The 23,616-nt window shown below is 44.7% G+C and overlaps 1 protein-coding gene across 2 annotated transcripts in view; it reads right to left on the reverse strand.

The window, feature by feature from the left end:
• The window catches only part of CHD6 (chromodomain helicase DNA binding protein 6), a 212,201-nt gene that overhangs the window by 22,364 nt on the left and 166,221 nt on the right, over positions 1–23,616 (reverse strand). For both annotated transcript variants that reach the window (XM_073792997.1, XM_019943878.3), the window contains 4 exons: positions 22,001–22,090; positions 19,625–19,728; positions 13,917–14,046; positions 12,184–12,244 (listed from right to left, as the gene is read on the reverse strand). In XM_073792997.1, the coding sequence (XP_073649098.1) occupies positions 12,184–12,244; positions 13,917–14,046; positions 19,625–19,728; positions 22,001–22,090 (385 nt within the window). The remainder of the gene's footprint in view (positions 1–12,183; positions 12,245–13,916; positions 14,047–19,624; positions 19,729–22,000; positions 22,091–23,616) is intronic.

Genomic DNA, 23,616 nt, shown 5'->3' on the forward strand with positions numbered 1-23,616 from the left:
TTTTTTTTTTTACTGAAGTAAAGTTGACTTGCGACATCATATTAGTTTCAGGTGTAAAACAGTGATTCGGTATCTTTATACAGTAAGAAATGATCACCACCATGGGTGTACTTTCTATCTGTCACCACACAAAGTTATTCTAATACTATTGACTACATTCCCGATGCAGTACATCACATCCCTGTGACTTATTTATTTTATAACTGGAAGTCTGTACTTCTTAATCCCCTTCATGTATTTCACCCATTTTCCCACCTATCTTATTGTTTTTCTTTTATATTTTTTAAAAACCAACTTTACTTTTTTATTTATTTTTCTACAAACTTATGTATTTTATTTATTTATTTTTGGCTGCTTTGGTTCTTCGTTGCTGTGCATGGCTTTCTCTAGTTGCGGCGAGCGGGGGCTACTTTTTGTTGCCGTGAGCGGAATTCTCACTGTGGTGGCTTCTCTTGTTGCGGAGCACGGGTTCTAGGCACGTGGGCTTCAGGAGTTGCGGCACATGGGCTCAGTAGTTGTGGTGCACGGGCTTAGTTGCTCCGCAGCACGTGGGACCTTCCCAGACCAGGGCTCGAACCCGTGTCCCCTGCATTGGCAGGCAGACTCTCAACCACTGTGCCACCAGGGAAGCCCTCTTATTGTTTCTCTGACTTGCGTCTTTTGACGTGAATGACAGGCGAGAATAACCCCAGGATTCATGACTTCGGCTATGGTGGAGCACAGGGTCAGATTCTGTCAGAATAAGGGTCAGCAATCTGCAGCCTGTAGATTGTTTTTGTGTGGCCCTTAAGCTAAGAATGGTTTTTAAGGGAAGAAGAAGAGGAGGAGGAGGAAGGAAGGGAGGGGCAGGAGGGGGAGAAAGAGAAGGAGGTGAAGAAGATGTGACTCTACTGGCCCCCAGGCCTAAGATATTTACTGTCTGGTCCTTTACAGAAAACTGGGACACAGCCCAGGAGAGCAGCACCTCGGTTCAGGAGGGATGGACACACACCTATGACTGGCAATAGTTAAAATTCAAACCGCTCTCTTAGGCCCCTAATACCGGGGAAGGACCTGAGAAAGGCAGAGGGGCAGGGGTTCATTTTCTGAATGCATTTCTTTCTTACTAGAGTAGTGGTAATAGCTGACGTTACCAAGAACTATGTGTGACCGTGCAAAACCCTTTACACGGTTATCTCCTTTGGTCATCAGCACTGCTTCCCCAGGTAGAAAGTATTACTATCCTTATTTTACAGAGGCAGAAAACAAGCCCTAGAAAGTTCTGTAAGTTGCCAAGGTCACATGGCTACCAAGGGGCAGAGCTGGGCTTCAAACACGGTAGTCTGATGAGAACCTATACTGTAACCACTGAGCTGCCCAAAACAGAACAAAAAGGGAGTCCCGGCTGAAAATCTGATTTAGAGAGCGCAACACATTTAGAATTGGAGAACACCAGTTTAATCCTCTTCTTTGCCCATGTAATATCAGTGAAGAGAAGGAACTTCAAGCTGATCTACTGTACCATTCTGAAGTGACACTTACATATGCCAAAGCAGCCTTTCCCACTATTTAGGCAGTTAAAAAGCCAGCAAAAACCAACAACCAGGCCTTCCATCCTTCCTGCCATAGAGAACATTTTTGGGTATTCTTAGAGCACCCGTGAAGACCCTTATAATGCTGAAAGTTGTAATCATAGACACTTCTAGACTGAGAAGTGCTGTACAGACTATGAGAGGTGGGGTCAGGCGCCAGGGCTACCACGCTCCTTGTTACGACGGATGTGTGGCTGCCGTGGGCACCGACTCCACAGGGGCAGCTCCGGGCTTGGTGTGAGGCGGGCACACCTGCCATGCAGGCTTCCTTTCCACCCTCCCTAACAGTTTCTGTTGGCCTTAGGCAAACCCTCAAGTAAGGAAAGATTCTGGAAGCCGTAAGTGCCTTTCTGTCTCCTGCTCTCTCTCGATGGCAGGTCCCCTCTCTATCACTGACAGAAAGGAGAAGACCTGGCTTAGCAGCAGCCGAAGTGAAAAAGATGTCATAATCTTGTGGTCACATAACCAATCTAATGTGAGTGTGACAGAGCGGTACCGCAGGGAGCACATGGAAAGCCCTGCCTCTGAAGTCTGCATGTGAACATGTAGTATCCTAGTTTCTGCCTCTGTGAATCAGTCTGAAAGAAATATTCATCTCAGAAGTATGAATCAATCATTTCCAAGGGCAGGGTCCCAGAGAGTGCTGACAAGTAAGACTGTCAAAGTAAGGGCAACAGGTTAGTTCCAACCTGCAGTTTCTCCATCTTGAGCACGTCTGTGTTTGGAGTCTGAAGTCCACTGCTCTCTGGCCTTGGGCAACGTGTTTCGACCTCTCTCAAGCTCATTTCTTCATTTGCAAAATGGAGACAATAGTACTTTACGGGTGATCGTGGGGCACAAATGAGTTGATTATGCAAAGTGTTTAACCAAATGCTGGCACAAAGCAAATGCCCGATGCACGGCAGCCGGCACCGAGGAGATACCCACGTACAGGCCCAACTGCTAGAGGATCCTTCAGCGTTTCTCTCTTTCAGCTGAAGTGTGTTCTCTAAGGATAGCTTCATGACACAGTGGCCAACAGCAGCAATAACAACAAAAGTCTACAGGTAAGTACATGGCCAGATACTATACTGAGTACTTCACGTGCGTTTTTCATTTATTCATTCTAAACGACTAAATGACCCTTTTTAGACAGAAGGAAATTGTAGAAGGAGAGATTGATAATCTAATACTACATATAGTTATTAAGTGGTGAAGATGGAATTCAAACCTAGAAGGCCTGACCCCAGACGAGGAGCTCTAACCACAGGGATGTATTGCCTCCGGGGGCTGAAGACACACCTGGTTGGATCGAATGCACTGTCAGTCACTAAGAGTAACTTAGCTTCCCGCGTGGCACTTCTCCGCCGAGGATGCAGGGCTGTTTCCTGATCTGACAACAGCAGATCCCCCTCACCTGTGGCTGCTCCTCCAGGCCCGGCTGCCTCCCCTCTTTGGTCTGGGTGTGGGTGCAGGCAGTGGCGCGGCAGCACAGACCTGCAGACCCAGGGAATTTCCTCTAAGCCCTTACAAAACTCCAGGGCCAAAAGAGCGGCGATGAGCTGCCATCCTACATTTGTTTGCCAGGAACTGTGCTGGGTTCAGGAGCTCTGACAGTGGGAAGGATGGAGTCCTTATCCTTCTAGAGCCCACATTCTGGCCATTACAAGAGACATAAAATAAATACTGGCCATGTAGTGTGATGAGTGCTCCTAAACACAGTGGGAAAACCAGAAAGGGTCACCAACTCTGCATGGCCCAAATCAGGTAGGGGAAGGACATCTGAGAGGTGACTTTTGAGCTTCACATTGAAGGACACAGGAGTTCGCCAGGAGGAGAATATAAGAACTCTTTGTGTAGAGGTAACAGGATGCGTGAAGGCGCAGTTAAAAAATATCCCACAGCAGTTTTCATTTTGCAGAAAAATCAAGCATCCTACTACCTTCATAAATTTCATGTAGAAATAGAAAGTAGATACACATCAAATGTCATTAACACAAAATTCAAGGATTTTATAATGGAAAGACTGAAGGATTTAGAAAAAGATGTGAGCGGGCAGACACTGCTCCTGAGGAGTATGACTTCTTTTGCAGCTCATTAAAACTATTTGAGCTTCCCCCGTCTAGAATAGGGATAAGAACAACGCCTAACTGAAGGGGAAACGTGCTTTGTAAGCGTGGAAGTAAGCGTGGAAGTACTCCATCTACATTCAAATATCTCTATTTGAGTTCAGAGACCCCTTGATCTCTCAACTCATAAGAATAGAGTCATTGTTCAGTTCCTCATTGAACTTTTCTTATAGTGGGATCTGACCATTTTAGGCATTAAGTTTCCCTGCAGGAGTTTCTTCCTAGTTCACTGTGCACATGAACTCACCCTCCTTTTACAGAGAGCACCTGCTGTAGGAAGTGCTGCAGAGCGAGGACAAGACTGCTGGTTAGAACACAAGGACTACACCAGGCAGAGCTGGGCCACTACTTATTACTATCTCAGTTAAAGGAGATGGTAACCTCCCTGCATACTGGGTTTGATAGAGAACGATTTCCTTTACCATTCTAGGCTCTAGACCATCCCAAACACAAGTAAACTTTCTGACTAACTGCTTTAGAAGGCATGTCCACTGACTAGCTGCAACTGTTTACCAATCAAAAGCTCTACTGGTATTAAACAGAAAGGGTGGGGGAAGGGAGTAGACTAATCATCTCACATGTCCCTCTAAAGTTCTGTGGTTCTCCAACTGCCACGTTGGAGAGGACAACAGCACAGTGAACTCTGGAAGGCACAAGAGTAGCAAGGGGTCTGGAGACAACATGATAAGAAGAAAGAGGAATTAAGGATATTTCACCTGAAAAGAGACTTAAAGAGATTACGGTAGCTAGTTGGTCTCAAAATTTTTTAGTCTTATTGGAGAGGAAAGTAAGAACAGTTTTGCTCTTTGCAGGACCAGAAGAAAACTAGACAGAGTCCATGGAACCAACTGGGAGTCAGATATCTGGGTCAGAATGAGGAAATACCACCCAACAATGAAATGGGCTTCCTTGGAAGATAGCACATTCCCCCTTTCCCTTCATGGATTCCTGGAAGCACCTACACCTGCCTGGTATGCCCCCACAGTGATGTCGCAGTAGAAGGGATGGAACACTGAGACCATGCAGACATGCGTTAGGGTCCTTGCAATGCTGAGATTCTCCCATCTACTAACCAGGCCCCCCTCCTATGCCCAGGTCTGTTTAATTCAGATGAATTAACTTAGTGATGGATGATACGCTCTTTGGGCTTCCTTAACCTGCTGATCTGCCTGAGAACAGAACTGGGAGAAGGAAACACCCAACCAGTGTCTTCAGTACAAGGGCTGGGGCGTGGGGAGAAGGCTTGGTTCAGATGTTGGCTGTTCCTCTACGTTTGTTATTCTAGCACATGGACTAGAAGTCGATCTTAATCTGTTTATAATCTGTTCACCTCAAAATCTGGGAAAGGCACTCCCCATTCCTTCTGCTTTTGATTATATTCTATAGTCCAGGTTTTAGGGATCTGAAGAGCAAAATAAATAATACAGGCATTATTTTCATAAATGAATTTAAAAAAAAGGAGTCCCAGAGGAGTTTAACCATACTATAAGGAAACTTGAGTTATTTTACCAATTCTGCCACAACTCCCACTTCAGTGCCCAGATCTCTCCAAGACTGAAGTAAGCATGAGTTAAGCATGTGAACTTTACCATGAACAGCTTTCAGAGCTGGGTCTGGCCTGCGGTTGGTCTGGGGGCTGCCTTTTCATAGAGGATGCTGCTGGGAGAAGGGGTGTGTACGTACAGCTAAAACACTTCCTACTCTCTTGACTATGAAAAGAATATTTGATCAGGAAAAAAAAAAAAGCCAGAATAGCTAGAGAATATCTAGTCTGAACGTTATCATCTAGTAGCTGTGAGAATCTGGCAACGTCCTTTAACTTCCTGGGCCTGAATTTCCCCAGCTCTCACATGAGGGCAATAACACCTGAAGCTCTTACTTCACATGGCTGAGGTGAGGATCAACTGAAACAAATGGCAAAAGTGCTTTGGAAAGGGTAAAGTTCCATATGAATTTAAGGTACTATTTTCATTTCTTTGGTACTCAAGTTATTTCCACGGGAAAACACATCCCACATTCCAGACAAAGGAAGTTACTGTAAAAGCTAGGCAGAGCTTCTACCAGAATGGCAGAGCTCAGATTTTAATTGTCAAGACCAAACCCAACTTCCTTCAGGTCCAGGGTCTGAAGCTTCATGCTGATTTGCTTCAATCCACTGCTTCGCAAACCTCAAGGAGATATGGAAACATATCTTCAAAAAATAATTATTTCTTACTTTGGGAAAGTGATGTCATTGTTACTGTTACAGCAATCAGAGCTGATGGAAACCAAGGTAAATACCATTCTCCAAACTAGAACCAAAAGAAGAGAATTGAAAACTTTTGATTGGTGATCAGGAGGAGAAGAAAGATTACTCTAGTAATGGAGTCAGGCGAGGACAATGCTACAGTAACCTCTGGGATACGGAACCCATGAAATTCTAACAGATTTATTTGCTCCACTGAAAGCCAGAGAAAACGTGGTCAAATAGTGCTGGGGCCCTAGTAAGGTTTTGGTCTGCTTATGCAAAGCCCTAGAAACTCATCTGTAAAATGCAATATAGACTTCTGCTTCTGGGAAGATGCATATTTCCCTATTCCACACAATATTTACAACTAAAACCCCTGGACATTATATATAAAACAAACCTAAGAAAACTCTGAAAGGTGAAGAGAAGGCAGACCAACCAGGGACTTTGGGACACATGGGATGACACAGTGGTGAGTTTCCTGGGTTTTCTTTTTTGCCTTATATATCCTAGATCTGGAGGTAAAGAAGCTGGCTATCTGGAAATGACAAAGGGTACAGACAAAAAAAGCCCCAACAAAAGCCTGCTCTCTCTAGTGAAGGACTAGGAAAAGGGCAAGCTAGGAATGGACAAAATGTTAAGACAAGATGTGCTACACTTCAGCTCAACATAACAGAAACAACTTCTGCTCACCACATCCATGCCGGCAGAGGCTGAGTGGGCCTCTAGAGTCTAAAGGTGGACTCTAGACTTCCACCTTTGCCAGGCTGGAACAGGGCTCCCCATTCCCCTGCTGGGTGGTGTCAAAAAGCCAAGTAGGGAGCTGGGACTTTTATCCCTGCTAGGTGGTAATAAGGTCCCCAACACCCATGGTGTCAGCAAAGACCATGTGGAGATCTAAACTTCCATTCCTGCCCAACAGTAATGAGAAACACCCCTGCCTTGGGTATCTTCAGGGGCTGACTGGGAACATTAACTCTACTCCCACCAAGCAGTAAAAAGGTGGTGTACTCTGCCACCCACCCTTCCCCATTCCCCTGCAACAGAGGTGTCACAGGCAATCAGTTACAACAGAAGTTTTAAATAAGATCCTGAGTTTCACAATGTAATACCCCAAATGTTCAGGTTTCAATCAAAAATCACTTATCACATCAAGAACCAGGAAGATCTCCAACTGAATGGGAAAAGACAATCAATAGACGCTAACACTGAAATGACAGAGATCTTAGAATTATCTGACATAAGAATTTAAAGCAGTCCTCAATGAGGAATTCTGAACATACTTGCCACAAATGATAACACAAAATCTCAGCAAAGAAAAAGAAGATCTCAGCAAAGAAAGAGAGATCCAAAGAAGAACCAAAGGGAAATTTTGGATTTGAAAAATACAATAATGAAATGAACCAGACCAAACAAAAACAAGAACACAATGGACAGGCTCAAAAGCGAATGGAGGAGAAAGAGAAAAGAATCAGTGAGCTCTAAGAGAGAAAAATATAAAGTACCCAGTGTGACCAACAGAGAGAAACAGATTAAAAAAAACATTAAACAGGGAATTCCCTGGTGGTCCAGTGGTTAGGACTTGGCGCTTCCACTGCTGTGGCCCAGGTCCAATCCCCAGTTGGGGAACTATGATCCTGCAAGCCATGAGGCACAGCCAAAATAAACAAAACAAAACAAAAAACAGAACCTCAGGGACCAGTGGGACTATAACAAAAGATTTAACATTCATACCATCAGAGTTCCAGAAGGGGAGGAAAAAGGAATTCAAGAAATAATGGCTGAAAACTCCCCAAATCTGGTGAAAGACACTAACCTACAGATTCAAGAAGATGATAAACACCAAACAGGATAAACTCAAAGAAGTCCACACACACAAAAATCACAGTTAAGCTTCTGAAAACTAAAGAAAGAAAGAAAAAAAAATCCTGAAAGTAGCAACAGAGAAAAGACACCTTACCTAAGGGGAAAAACAACTTGAGTGACAGAAGATTTCTCATCAGAAACCAGGGAGGCCAGAAGGAAGTAGCACAACATTTTTCAAGAGCTGAAAGAAAAGAACTGTCAACCCAGAATCCTATATCCAGTGAAAATATCCTTCAGGAATGAAGGGGATATTAAGATATTCTCAGATGAAGGAAAAATAAAAGAACTGTCAACCGTAGACCTATCCTAAAAGAACAGCTAATGGAATTTCTCTCAACAGAAAGAAGAAATCTTGGGACACCAGGAAGAACAAAGTAAATAAAAATACAGTAGATGTTCCTTATCCTCTTGCATCTTCTCAATTATATTTCAGAATTGCAGCAAAAATTATAACATTGTCTGATATGATTCTAAATGTATGTAGAAGAAATATTTAAGACAATTATATTATAAAGGGACAAAACTAGAAGTAAGGACACTATACTTCACTTGAACTGGTAAAATGATGATACCAGTGGACTGTGATATATTATATGTAATGAAATATCTAGAATAACCACTAAGAAACTTAAAAAAAAAACCCAACAAAACATACCCAACATAGATAAATCAAAAAAGGGATCAGAAAAAAGTTTCAAATAACCCACAAGAAGTCAGGAAAAAGAAAACAGAGAATAAAAAAATGGAGAAAACAAAACGTCAGACTTAAGGCTTAATGCATCAATAATTACATTAAATGTAAGTGGCTGAATACATCAACTATAAGACAGGGTGCATTAAAAAATATAACCCAACTAAATACTGTCTATAGAAAACTCATTTCACATGGGCAGGTTGAAAGTAAAAGGATGGAAAAAGTTATATCATGCAAACATTTATCAAAGGAAACCAGGAGTAGCTATATTAATATCAGATAAAGTACACTTCAGAGCAAAAAAAAACTATCAGACACAAGCAGGTACATTATATATTGACAGCAGAGTCAACCCACCAAGAAGACATATCCTAAATGTGTATACACCAGACAACAGTGTTGCAAAACACGTGAGGCAAAAACTGATAGAATTGAAAGGAGAAATACACAAGTCCATAATTATAGTTGGAGACTTCAATACTCCTCTCTCAACAACTAGACAGAAAATCAGCAAGAATACAGAAGAACTCAACACTATCAACTAACAGGACTGCATTGACATTTATGCAGCGCTCTGCCCAACAACAGCACAATACACATATTTTTCAAGTGCCCATGCAACATATACCAAGAGAGACCATATCCTGGGCCACAAAAATAACTTAACAAATTTAAAACCACTGAAATAATAGAGTGTATTCTCTGAGCACAATGGAATCAAACTAGAAATAAAAACCAGAAAGATTATACGACAATCTCCAAATACTTGGAAATTAAATAACACATGTCTGATAATCCATGGGCCAAAGAAAAAGTCTCAAGGGAAAAAAAAATTAATTGAATGAAAATGAAAATACAACAAATTTTACTATTTATAATAAGTAGTAAAAATCGTGGGGCCTAGCTAAAGTAATGCTGAGAGGGAAATTTATAGCACTGAATGCATACATTAAATAAGCCCAAAAGTCTCAAATCAGTAATCTAAGCTCCCACCCCAAATATCTAGAAAAAGAGGAAAATAGAACAGAGGGGCTTCCCTGGTGGCACAGTGGTTAAGAATCCGCCTGCCAATGCGGGGGACACAGGTTCGAGCCCTGGTCTGGGAAGATCCCACATGCCGCGGAGCAACTAAGCCTGTGTGCCACAACTACTGAGCCCGTATGCCACAACTACTGAAGCCTGTGTGCCTAGAGTCTGTGCTGTGCAACAAGAAGCCACGCACCGCAACAAAGAGTAGCCCCCGCTCACTGCAACTAGAGAAAGCCCGTGTGCATCAACAAAGACCCAACACAGCCAAAAAACAAACAAACAAACAAAAACAAACAAAAAAAAACAACACAAAACTGGAAGGAAAAGAATAATAAGGAGCAGAAATCAATGAAATTTAAAATAGAAAACAGAGAAAAATCAATGAAACAAAGTTCCAATTCTTTAAAAAGATAAAGCAGACAAATTTCTAGCCAGAATAATAAGAGAAAAAGAAGACACAAATTATTAATATAAGGAATGAAACAGGGAATAGCATTATAAATTCTGCAGACATCAAAAGGATAACAAGATGATACCTCACTGTAGTTTTGATTTGCTTTTCTCTAGTAATTAGTGATGTTGAGCATCTCACACCAGTCAGAATGGCCATCATCAAAAAATCTACAAACAGTAAATGCTGGAGAGGGTGTGGTGAAAGGGAACCCTCCTAAACTGTTGCTGGGAATGTAAATTGATACAGCCACTATGGAGAACAGTATGGAGGTTCCTCAAAAAACTAAAAACAGAACTACCATATGACCCAGAAATCCCACACCTGGGCATATACCCAGAGAAAATTATAATTTAAAAAGATACACGCACCCCAATGTTCCTTGCAATGCTATTTACAACGGCCAGGACATGGAAGCAACCTAAATGTCCATCTACAGAGGAATGGATAAAGAAGATGTGGTACATATATACAATGGAATATTACTCAGACATAAAAAGGAATGAAATAGTGCCATTTGCAGAGATGTGGATAGACCTAGCGACTGTCATACAAAAGGAAGCAAGTCAGAAAGAGAAAAACAAACATTGTATATTAATGCTTATATGTGGAATCTAGAAAAATGGTACAGATTAACTTATCTGCAAAGCAGAAATAGAGACACACATGTAGAGAACAAACTTACGGATACCAAGGGTGGAGAAGAGGGGGTAGGATGAATTGGGAGGCTGGGATTGACACATATAAACTACTATGTATATAACAGATAACTAATGAGAACGAACTGTATAGCACAGGGAACTTTACTCATTGCTCTGTGGTGACCTAAATGTGAAGGAAATCTAAATAAGAGGGGATATATGTATATGTATGAATTTTTCATAGTTTTCCTCCTTTCCATATTTGACTGAATCATGTCAAAAGAACTCAGAAGCCAACTTGAGGAGTTTTCCATAGGCCATATTTTAACAGCATTAAGAAACAGGGACTTCCCTGGCGGCACAGTGGTTAAGAATCCGCCTGCCAATGCAGGGGACATGGGTTCGAGCCCTGGTCTGGGAAGATCCCACGTGCTGTGGAGCAACTAAGCCTGTGCACCACAACTACTGAGCCTGCGCTCTAGAGCCCACAAGCCACAACTACTGAGCCTGTGTGCCACAACTACTGAAGCCCGTGTGCCTAGAGCCCGTGCTCTGCAACAAAGAGAAGCTACCACGAGAAGTCCGTGCACTGCAATGAAGAGTAGCCCCCGCTTGCCGCAACTAGAGAAAGCCCGCACACAGCAATGAATACCTAACGCAGCCAATAAAACATAAATAAATAAATAAATAAATAAATTAGTGACAACACCAAAAGCCAGTGAAGATGAGGAGAAAGTGGATCATTCATACATCACTGGTGGGAATGTAAAATGGTACAGCCACTCTAGAAAACAGCTTGTCAGTTTCTTGAAAATATTAAACATATAACTACTACATGACTCAGCAATTATACTCTTGGACATTTACCCCAGAGAAATGGAAATGTAAGTTCACACAAAATCTGTATGCAGATGTTTACAGAGGTACTTGCAATAGTGAAAAACTGGAAACAACCCAGATGTTTTTCAATGGATGAAGGGAGAAATACTACTCGGTGATATAAAGGAATGAATTATCATTACACACAACAATCTGGATCCATCTACAGGGAATTATGTTGAGTGACAAAAGCCAAGCCCCTAAGGTTACATACTGTATGACTCCATTTATATAATATTCTTAACATGACAGAACTACAAAAGTGGAGAATAGGTTAGTGGTTGCTAGGGATTAAAAAGGAGGTGAAGGTAGGAGGGATGCAGATGTGGCTATAAAAGGGCAACATGGTGGATCTCTGTGGCGGTGGAAATGTCCTATATCTTGATTCTGTCAATGTCAGCATCCTGCCTGTGATATTGTATCATAGTTTTGCAAGATGTCCCCCTGGTGGGAAACTGGATAAAAGGTACACGGGATCACCCTGTATTGTATCTTACAATTCCATCTAAAATCTACAGTCACCTCAAAAGCAAAAGTTTCATTAGAATAAAAGGGCAACGCAGTCTGTGAGTTGACAATTTTTACAGTAAAATGCTGGGGAAAATGCAATGCAACTGCAGCAATGCAATCAAGTTCCCAAAGACCAATATACCAAGATGGGGATTTCTCTCTTGATATTAAAGATAGTGGATTACAAACACAGCACATGTGACTCACCATTTGTTTCTGGAGGCCATCTACTTTGTCTTCTGTATTGTCTTCTTTATCTGTGTTGCCTCTAAATAAAATTAAAAATAAAAAATAAAAAGCATCACACACCACCTAGAAGCTATTTTGCAACTAGGATGCTTGCATGAAAATCCCCCAGAATCACTGACCAAAGAGAATATTAGTAGATCCCTTGCCCCACAGGCCTCAAAATCTTGGTTTTTCCAGTGTTACAACTTCTACGAGCAACGACTTCCACTCAAATGAGACTTTAGCACGAGACTCATGATCTACTCAGGCAAGTTCAGAGGCCGGCTATTCAACAATGATGCTATCTTTAAAAAGGTAATTACTGCCCATCAAGAACTGTCTGGATAAGCGGCTTTGATAAAAGAACAGAGTCTAAGGCTGACAGCCATGCAAACTAGGAGTCCTGATGTGCTGACCCCCAGATCCCACAGTAGGATGCCGTGGAGGCAGAATCGCTCCCCACATTTAGCGGCCGTCACTTCCTTGAAAGGGAGCTCTGCCGTGCGTGCTGAGGAAGGACACTGCCCTCCGGACCATCAGCTGCTCGTCCCTAGATTAGCTGCCTAACATCTTCTCCCTTGTGAGCTTAACTACTGCTGATGCCTACCTGTTTTTCACGATCCCTGGTAAAATCAACTTTGAAGGATTCCTGTCTCAAATATTCTTCTCTCTGTTGTTCAGGTCCTGGGGGCAGAAGGAGCCTCCTACCTTCATTGCTTAACCACAGAAAGAACAGCCACCCCCAAAGATACCAGCTGTAAGCCACATTCGGGCACCTCCCCCAGGTGGTGTTTTCCCTGACCCCGTGTGCCCAACATTAACACCACTGGTCCTTCGGGCATTTGTTAGTATCTCTCTGAATGCATCTTTATTATCTTCGGGGCAGAGAACGTTGCAATAGCTAGGGCGTTCACCAGGAGCTAAGGACAGATGGAAAATGCATTTCATCCTTTTCTCTGCCTTAGCACATGGTTAGGGGGCCTGGCATTGTGCACCCTCATGTCCAGGCTTGCCCGTGGCCCCAGGAAATGCTACTTTTGGGGGGAAGATCAGGCCAAAAGCTTACCAAACACAAGCTAAGAGATATATGCGATGTGTTCCAAATATATATATATATGAAAACCACAGCTTTTCGCTATTTAGCTTTCCTATGAATTTACACATTTTGGAGTTATGCCCAAAGTAATTAAAACTCGACAAAGGGGATGCTTCCATATTTTTTTGCGCACAACCCAGTGACAAGACCTGAATGCCACGGCCATCAAGCAGTGGCTCCTAAGTCCACCTTACTCATGGACCATGAAATCTTTAAATAACACTGGAACTTCATCTGAGGCACTTCAAGGTCAGGAAGCCTGAACTTGCTGTACCGCTTCTTTAACTTTCTGCCAAGTATGAGAAGTTATGAGAGGTCTGAATTCTTCCGAGAATCCTCTGACCAGACGAGCCTGATTAAGGAGTAGGCAGGATGGTGGGCAGCTTGGGGAACTCAGGAAGGACAGGAACTGGTATCTGGTTCAAAGTGTTTGGGATTCAAGGGAAAAGCCTGAGGCATCGTAGGATGTAACCAAAGCAGCAATTCTGGAAGGCAGTTCAGGTTTAAGGGAGATGCCAGACCGTGAGGAAGAGACTATTTTAGAGTGCTGGATGTATGCGGTCAGAGATTCGTGGGGCGACAAGTCACACTGTGGTTGGCCCATGAAGCGTCTCACCTTTCGGGAATGTCTGAGGTCCCATCTGTAACACCCTGCTCTGCAGAAAGGGACTTCTCGTCTGGCATCCCAACCTTCTCCAGGAAGCAAAGTGCTGGGTCTGCTCTCATGGCATTGTACCTCTCGTAACCTGATCAGGGGTAATGAGGAACAATGAGGTCATGTCAGAACTCACAAGATCTGCCTTGCGCCCTAGACAGTCATTTTGTTTCCCTTATTAAATAAAACGCAAAACAAACAAAAAAATACTGATTTAAAAATGACCGGATCCTGTAAGATTTCCTGTCAGGGGAAGATCCTTGCGCTAAAGTGGACACCTTTGAGGAAGTAGTGCTCGCCCCAAAATGAAAGCTGATGTAAATATTCTGCGTCCGTGAAGACACACAAGATACAGATACAATTCCTACTTGTTTGCGTCTTTTGGACAGCAAGGGAATCAGGCAAGCTGGTTTTGCAATGTCTTCCCCTCACCAACCCCCCAACTCTGGACACCCTATTATCTTGTCATCTCATGAACAGGCCTAGTTTTCTTATGGTCCAATTTTATCCCATGTGTTAGAAAGGGAAGCTGAGCAAAGTAATGGATGCAAAGGATGAAATATAAAGAGGACTACTGTGATTGTCGATTGGATTAAAACAGACCCGTTCCCTCTATATTCACAAACTCAGTATGAAATCCTAATCTACTGGCCAGGGCTTTGGAACTGCCTCTCACCATATCCCCAGAGTCAAAAATAGATGGAGGATTTCTGATCCAGAACAGAGACCTCAGACAGAAGGCAAAATGATGAAAAAATATCCCTTTTAATTTGATGATGCCATGCACGACAATTTGTTGTTTTATTGAATCTAATGTAATCCTATAATGAGACAGGAATATTTATTTGGTCACAGCTATTGTCATATCGAACTATTGTGGGGGGAAACTCCTTCATGATCATCAAAACCCTTTCCATGTTGCCCCTAAGTAAGTCAATTTCTAACTCTGTAGTATGTACAGAGAGACCCCATCACAGGTGATATAAGGTGCTGTACCTAAAATGAGCACCGGCTTGGCTGCTAGTAACAGACTTGATTCTACTCTGTTGGGTATTTCCCTTCTATATTGGTTTTTGTTCTGGTATCATTGATGCTGTTCTAGCCCTCATGTGTAGTCAGCACCTGGTACTTTTTATCTGAGGAGCTGCAGGTGCTTTATCTTTTAATTCAAAGTGACATTTCTGCCATCTCCATGACAGGTGCTGCCTGCACGAGGCATATGGCAGGAGAAACTGGGGCCTTATGTTCTTCTTTATTCACTTATTCCTTAGGGCAATTGTTTGATTACTGTAAGCCTCTCTCATGAGACTGTGGGCTCCCCAGGGACAGAATCTGTATCTGCTTTTACTCATCATTATACATTCAGTACCTAGCACAGGGCCTGGCACTGTATACACTCAACAAACCACTGACTGGATGTGTCAGTTTGGCCCAGACTCTCTTCCAATAATCACTGTAGGAAGAACCATTCTCACCCTCTCCCCATGGTCTGCCTCAGCTCACATCACAACAGAAATGCCCACCATGCTCCTGCTGTCTTGAGGACATGCCTGCCATCGTCTCTACCTGCCCCCTCCCCAGGAAAAGAGGGATGCTTTATATCATAGCTGAGATGGTGAAACCTTCCTCCTCTGACCCCTTATCATGGAGGGAGGTTAACTGTCCATGAGGGTCCTGCCCTCACGCATGCTGTGCTGGACAGGGCCTGAAGCAGGCCGGTCCCTCCAGGTGCCTACTACCTGGGTGAGTCTCTGCTCTGCAGACTTCTTCTTGTCATGTGCAGGCCTGAAGTCTAGACAAATTCGGCATTTCTATTTCTCAACCAGCTATGAAGCTGGAGGCGAGGAAGAGTGATTGACCCAGTTCCCTAGAAAACCCTAACAACTGTCCTGAACAGACAGTAGTAGGAGCTGTAATAGCAACATAAAGACATAAATAGAGCAACAGGTGGCGTAGGCTGCTTGCCTCTCTCCACTTAGTCTAGAAGTTCCTCTATAAGAGTATGAACAGAAATACTAAAATCCATAGCTTGATGAGTATTTCATAAATCCAGGCTGCCTATTTCCTAATGCGATCAAGAGCGGTCAACAGCATCATTCAGCACAGATTTGCTGCAGGGTCCTTCTTGCTGTAAGCGGAAGCTCCAGCCAGTTCTTCCACTGGGGTCAGCTCGGAGATGGAACCGGGGCTTTGGTCTTCCGATCTGAGCAGGGTCGTAGCAGGCTATGTCTGGGATGGAGCAGAAGATCCACAAAACCTTGGACGATGAACAGCTGTGTATTTCTTAACAAAGAAAATGGCTGCAGCTCTACAGCTCATACTATGTCTCCAGGGCATGGAGGCAAGGCAGAGAGAGCTCCTGATAGAACCCTGAAAAGTAAACGCCAGACAGCTTGGCTCTCTGAAAATATCACATCTCCATCGGCTGCTGGGTATCTGGGAGTTTGTCACCTGGTAAGACACGTTGTGTGGGTTTGGTTATCCTGTGGAGAGGGCTGTTTCGTGGGGTGATGAGGTGTGTTACCCAGGTGAGGACAGGTCTAAGCCTAGGCGCACAGAATGTCTGCTGGAGCAGACCCAGCAGAGCAGCCCCCCGCCAGAAGCAGGATCTGATCTGGACTACGCAAGACACCAAGGAGGATGGGCCCACGCAGCCAAGCATCGGCATTGGTCCAACCCAGCCTAGGTTTGACTCCAATGTCACTGTCCAACTACACGGGTCTGGTCCCATCCAAGAGGGAGCCAGTCTGCATGTGTGGCTTAACACCGGTCCCCCAGCACTGGGTACAGAGGCTAAGTCTTCCCCATCTTTACAGCGTGTCTGCTAAGCTCATCACATTACACCAGGTACTTCAGGCACTGCATGCATCACCTCCCCGGCACCTGCCCCCCCAGCTCTGACCCTGAATACCAGAGCTCACTCAACTGGGAGAACCTGAACGGAGTGGGTGATGCACCATCTTCAAGTCTCACAGGCGTGCTCAGGAAACACAGGAATTATTAACTTGCAACCCTGCGAGCTGCTTCGCTGAGCAGAAGAATTTTAGATTTGGAAGTAACCTTAGATATCATCAGATTGACTCTACCATTTCTGATAAGAGACTGGTTCGTTGTGCTTCACGGAGAGGTCACATGGTTCCTCTTCTCATTTCAGAGCTGAGTTCTAGCCCTGCACTGTCCAGCAGAGGAGCCACATACGGCTAATTAAATTTGAACTAATTAAAATTACATGATATTAAAAATACAGCTGCTCAGTTGTATTAGTGACATTTCAAGCGCTCAACAGCCACACACGGTGAGCGGCATCCGTAGAGGACGGCGCAGAAACGGGACACTTCCATCACTAGTAGTAGTTCTAGTGGACAGCACTGCTTTAGCCTAACCTCAGTGATTTGAAAATTTTTCATTGAATTATAGCTGATGTACAATATTATGTTAGTTTCAGGTGTACAACAGAATAACTGGACATTTAAATACATTATGAAATGATCATCACAATAAGTCTAGTAACTATCCGTCCCCACACACAAAGCTAATACAGGATTACTGACCATATTCTTTGTGACTTATTTTATAAATAGAAGTTTGTATCTCTTAATCCCCTTTACCTATTTTGCCCACCAACCCACTTCCCTCCCTTCTGGCAACCACCATTTTGCTCTCCATTTCTATAAGCACCTGTTTTGTGTGTTCATTTGTTTTGATTTTTAGTTTCCACATATAAAGTGAGGTCATGTAGCATTTGGCTTTCTCTGCCTGACTTATTTTACTTGGCATATTACTCTCTAGGTCCATCCATGTTGTTGCATATGGTGAGATTTCATTCTTTTTTATGCTCAAATAATATTTCATTGTATATATACACCACATCTTCTTCATCCATTCATCCATTGATGAACCCTTAGGCTGCTTCCATATCTTGCCTACTGTAAATAATGATGCAATGAACATATCTTTTTGGATTAGTGTATTTGTTTTCTTTGGGTAAGTATACAGAAGTGGAGTTGCTGGACCGGATGGTAATTCCATTTTTAATTTTTTGAGGAACCTCCATACCGTTTTCCATAGTGGCTGCACAAATTTACAATCCTGTCAAAAGTACTCAAAGGTTCCTTTTCTCCACATCCTCGTCCACACTCGTTCTTTGCTGTCCTCTGATGCTTGTGGGTCACCAACCCGGGGGTGTGGGTCCCAGGCTAGACTGCACCTCCGCCTCGCCTACGATTCTTGTTGTGGCTCCTTCTTTACGGCTCCATTTGGGGAACGTCTTTTCTGCTAGTCCTCAGGTCATTCTCAGACACAGCTACTCTGTAAGCAGGTGTAATTTCCACATGCCCGTGGGAGGACGTGAGCTCAGGACGTTCCTACTCTGCCATCTTGACTCTGACTCCCTTACCCCAGTGGTTTGATAAAGGGCTCTCAATAGCACCAGACCCTCCCCCAAAGCCTGCATTTGTAACACCAGAATCTACGTTTTGAAGGGTTCTTCATTAAAATAGGTACACGCGTGGTTGTTACGTAAATATTGCAGGTTGGCCTGCAAATGTTGAAGAATTCTACTCACAGGGCGTGTGTTAGAAAGAGAGTTAACCTTCCAAAGGCAGAGGAATAAGTGACAGTGGACAGCACCAAACACCTGTTATGCACTAAGCACTGTTCTAGGCCGCCACATATACTGTCTCATTTAATCTTCAAACAACTCTCCAGGTAGGTTGTCTTGATACTCTCCCCAGTGTACAGGTGAGGAACTAGGTCAGAGAAGTTTATGACTTGCCCAAGGTCACACATTTAGTCACTGGCAGAGCTGGCAGTGAAAGCCAAGTACACCTAACTCTTCCCACTTTAATCCCTGCTCTCCAGTTCAAAATTTTGGCTAATTCACCTGGCAGGGAAGGTGTGTATTAGGCACATTACAGTGGATATTATCTGGGACTTTCATTATTCATTTTAACAGTTGGCTGAAAACAAGGGCAGGTAGTTAGAACAAGGCCAGAAATGAAGAAACAGGACATTTATTTCAGTTTTTCCAAGCTATTCAAAAACCTACCTCAGTCCCCTTTAGTCTCTAGATTACCACATTAAAAAAAAAGAAGATGTCTATGCCATCTACTATTCTTGAATTTTTATACCAATAGGGCAAAAAATACACACTAGGAATATGTAGATTAGCTAGAACGACCTTAGAATTCTGCATACATGTGACATGCTAAAACCTAACATTTCCCCCATTTATTTACTGCTTTACTCAAGAAACCCTGGGGCCTACCACGTGACAGGCACTAGGCCGGAGGCTGGGACCGTAAGAGTGAACAATGCCACGCACAATGGTGCGGTGAGGCTAGTGAGGAAGATACACACTGAACAAAGCCCTTGTGGCCACCCTTTCAAAGTGCCTCACTGATACTTATATTTGCTATATTTTCATGACTCACACATTCATCTGGCCAAATTTCTGAGAGGACAGAGGTGAGGCTCTACTTTCTAAGAGAGACATGCAACAGGCCTATGGAATTTTTCAGGACAGAGAAAATGTTCACTGAAACACTCACCGTGTTTGAACACGCCAATCAGAATCACTGAAACACTCACCGTGCTTGAACACGCCAATCAGAATCACTGAAACACTCACCGTGCTTGAACACGCCAATCAGAATCACTGAAACACTCACCGTGCTTGAACACGCCAATCAGAAGCGACTTGTCGGCCTCGGCATCCCACCAGTCCACTGGGATCTCCACGCAGTCGATGTCCGGCAGAGGCACGTCCAGCTCCCTGTGGAAGGAAGGGCGTGGACTCAGAGTGCCGTCAACACAGACAGAAAACAACACAAGAGCTCCCGGCCTGAACCCTCATACTAAGCCACATCCCGGGCTGCATGCTGAGAAGCTGAAGCAACAACAAATGAGAGGATTCAGATAGCTGGGGGCCAAGATATCTTAACCAGGGCTCTGCCCCTGGTTTACAGAGGGAGCTACATCAGCAGATGTACTTGGTATTCAGGCTCCACTCAGACTGAATGACGCAGAATCTGAAAGCACCTCGTGGAGAACGCACAGTCAGCCAGCCTGAGGGCTCTACCCGTGTCAGGTGGCTCTAATGTGCCTCTTCGGCTGACAGCCATGGCAAAAGCCAGCAATACGTTGGTTATGTGAAGGCAGAACACCCCTTCTGACTTCATACATGATACATGCATTCAGGTGTCTGAATTCATACAGGATCAAATGCTGCAAAGTGCCCAAATCATCTGGATTCAACCTTTGGAGACCCCAGGCACCATTTGAGAACAAGCTAGTCTGCACTGCTGCACGTGGGGTGTGAAGAGAGCCTTTCAGAGGCTGGCAGCCACAGCAGGAGGCACTTCCTGGTGAGGGTCTGCTAACGGACTGCTGGGTAAAACTTCTGGCCAGAGGGATGAACACAGCTCACCCCAGGGAGCTGACATGGAGGCATCAGCCCCTCGTTGAGTTTCTGTCCATGTTCTGAGAGCCCACATGGACCCTTAGCTGACTGGCTTTATTTGTCTGAGCACCATCCTTACTCTTTTGAAGGCTCTGGGGTTTTGGGGAGAACATCCATCTGGATGGCTCTTCCCTCCCACCTCCCAGCTGCCTGGGATGGTGCCTCTGCAATGCTGAAGTTTCTTCTCCCATCAGGTTCTTCTTGTTGTGACACAGGGCTGCCTGCCCCTTGCCGGGCCCAGCTCTCCCTGTGGGGATGGGGCTCCTTGGCCCCCACCTCTCCAGGCAGTGCTCCCTAGCTGGCTCCACTTCAGGGCCCAATGCTCTGCCTGCGTGGTGCCGTGGGCTGAACAAATTTTGGGGGATGAGCTGTGATTCATTCCTCACAGCACTTTCTGCACAATAAGGCATTTAACCTGCACGGGACCAGTGAGAGCTAAGATTGAGGGAAGCAGAGGGAAGGAGGGAAGCGGGGGGAAGGGGGTGGGCAATGGACCTACTCGTTCCACGTTCTACTAACTTCCCTCCAACTACGCATCTAAGAAAGCACATGATGGGGAGGAGTAAATTCAGATACATCACTTCTGCCCAGTTAACACTGGATATAAATAAGCAAGTTGAATTCTGCTGCATATACATGACTGACAAATTGAACGTTTTAGCAACACACCCCACCTCCCTATCCTTACTAGAAATGCCCATAGTAACTACCAAGTAGTAACAGTCAATGAGATGACTGGTCCTAATTACAAAATGCCTCAGGGGTAGGACTGTCATTGCCTGTCACCTCTCTCCTTCTTTAGTGCTCCTGTGACCACTGAAGTCATTAGCACTGCCCAGTGGAAAGTAAGAGAAAGAAACCAGGGCCCCAGGGAATCTCAAAGCACAGTTCAAATACCAACACTTGCTATGTCCCCTGGGAACAAGCAGCGTTGTGGGGGCCAGAGCAAACTGCCAATCTGGGGAAGGTGAAGGAGGCTGTCTGGGGATCCCACTTATACACTGTGACTTCTGACAGTCCAATCAAGTAGTAGCTGGGGGCTCAGCAGCCTCATTCCCCCCAATCCTGGGATATTCCCACAGGATTCTACAGCTTTGGAAACACTAGCTTACAAAACTAAGGCACAACACATCAAATGGTGGCAAAGTATTAGTAATACGACTAGCAAATAAAGGAGAACCACTCAAAGGTAGACGAGGACTAAGGCCAAGAGTGGGATTCCAAGTAGAGCTTTTAGTCTACACCTGTTGGATCAAGTATCAAAGTCACTAATATCTATCGAACAATGATTAGCTAAGGTAGAGAAATGACTGCTTTAAAAGCAATTTTACAACACTACTGGGAGAAAAAAACCCCAACTAAGAACCTCACCAAGAGCTGTGTTTGTAAGCAGCTGTTTTCTCCTTTATTTCACTCGTGGATGACCTGGCTGAATCATCCTCATTCTGCCTGCCTGCTCTACCAGAACTGGTCCTGGGTGGGAGGGAACACGGGCCTCTTGAAACACAGGCAGGTTTGTCCATTTCCATCAACAGGCATTTCATGGCAATGCTTTAACACTGGGAGCTAAGGTTGACCTGTTTACCTGGCCGGAGTGCCTTCAAATGCTTTATCCGCTGCTTCTCCCAGTATTTCAGCTTTTAGGTAGTACAGCATCCGGACCCGCAGTAGTACCCTATGATACGTGAACACAGTAATGAAACACATTAGAACCCATAAGCTGCCTGTGAACTGCCATCCCCAAGCTGACCTGGGGGACTTCCGGGTGCTCCCGGGTTGTTAGGGCTATGAAGTTATATATGAGAAAGGACTAGAAAAAGAAAACACCAGGTATTAATGGCAGAAATTATTGTGATATCTCCATTTCACTCAAGAAAATGTATCTCATCAGTCATCTGTTAAGGTCATCCTGTGGGCGTGGGAGGTGAGGGAGGGGAGGGGAGGGCAGCAGAAACAGCGTCCCACCTGGTCCTTAACAGCAGCGGTCCCCAACTTTAAAAAAAAAAAAAAAATTTATTTATTTTTTGGCTGTGTTGGGTCCTCATTGCCGCGCGCGAGCTTTCTCTAGTTGTGGCGAGCAGGGGCTACTCTTCATTGTGGTGCGTGGGCTTCTCATTGAGGTGGCTTCTCTTGTTGCAGAGCACGGGCTCTAGGCGTGTGGGCTTCAGCAGTTATGGCACGCGGGCTCAGTAGTTGTGGCTCGCAGGCTCTAGAGCGCAGGCTCAGTAGTTGTGGCGCAGAGGCTTAGTTGCTCTGCGGCATGTGGGATCTTCCTGGACCAGGGATTGAACCCGCGTCCCCTGCATTGGCAGGCGGATTTTTAACCACTGCGCCACCAGGGAAGCCCAGTCCCCAACCGATCCCTGGCACCAGGGACCAGTTTCGTGGAAGACAATTTTTCCATGGACCCGGGGGGTGGGGGGTGGGGGGTGGGATGGTTCAGGCAGTAATGCGAGCGATGGGGAGCAGCAGATGAAGCTTCCCTTGCTCACCCGCCCCTCACCTCCTGCTGTGCGGCCTGGACCACTACCAGTCTGTGGCCTGGGCGTTGGGGACCCCTGCTTAAGAGGTCTCACCCTGTCCACACGGCCACAATGATCTCTCAGGCAAAGCTGCCTTCCAAGAGGCTCGTTACTAGTTTCCTAGTTTAGTGACGGGTGAGGTTATGTTGAATGGTGCTGTTTTCAAATAGTTTTACTTGCACATAGTTACATGTTACATGAATATTTTAAAGTCTTTTTCATGGCGATACTGCCAGAGAGCAATCCCGTCTTCTCTCCTGTGATTCGGCACGGACCACACTCAGGCTTCATGCAACTGCCCCAACAAGTTTGAGATGAGGCAATTAAGCATCTGTTGGGCAACTGGTGTGTCCTGCACCGTGCTGGTACCGTGAGTATGTAACACAAGTAAACGTTAGTTTAACCTTGTTCTTGAGGAGCCTACAACAGTCCAATCGTGAAATAAGGCCAGCCACAAGAGAATCAGAGCACAGCAGACGGCCGTGGGGGTTAGGGGCGGGTGGCTGAAGGTATGCAAAACAGAGTGAAAGCCAAGGACAGGCACAGAGAAGCCCACCACATCTGAGGAGATGCTACAGTGAGGGTTACAAGAGTACCTGCCACTGTGTCGACACCAGGCAAGAGTGAAGGCGAGCTACTAAAGCAGAAGCCCGGTTTACAGGTACTTCTGTAGGAACTG

The sequence above is a fragment of the Tursiops truncatus genome, chromosome 15, assembly GCF_011762595.2.
Source record: "Tursiops truncatus isolate mTurTru1 chromosome 15, mTurTru1.mat.Y, whole genome shotgun sequence".
NCBI lineage: Eukaryota > Metazoa > Chordata > Mammalia > Artiodactyla > Delphinidae > Tursiops > Tursiops truncatus.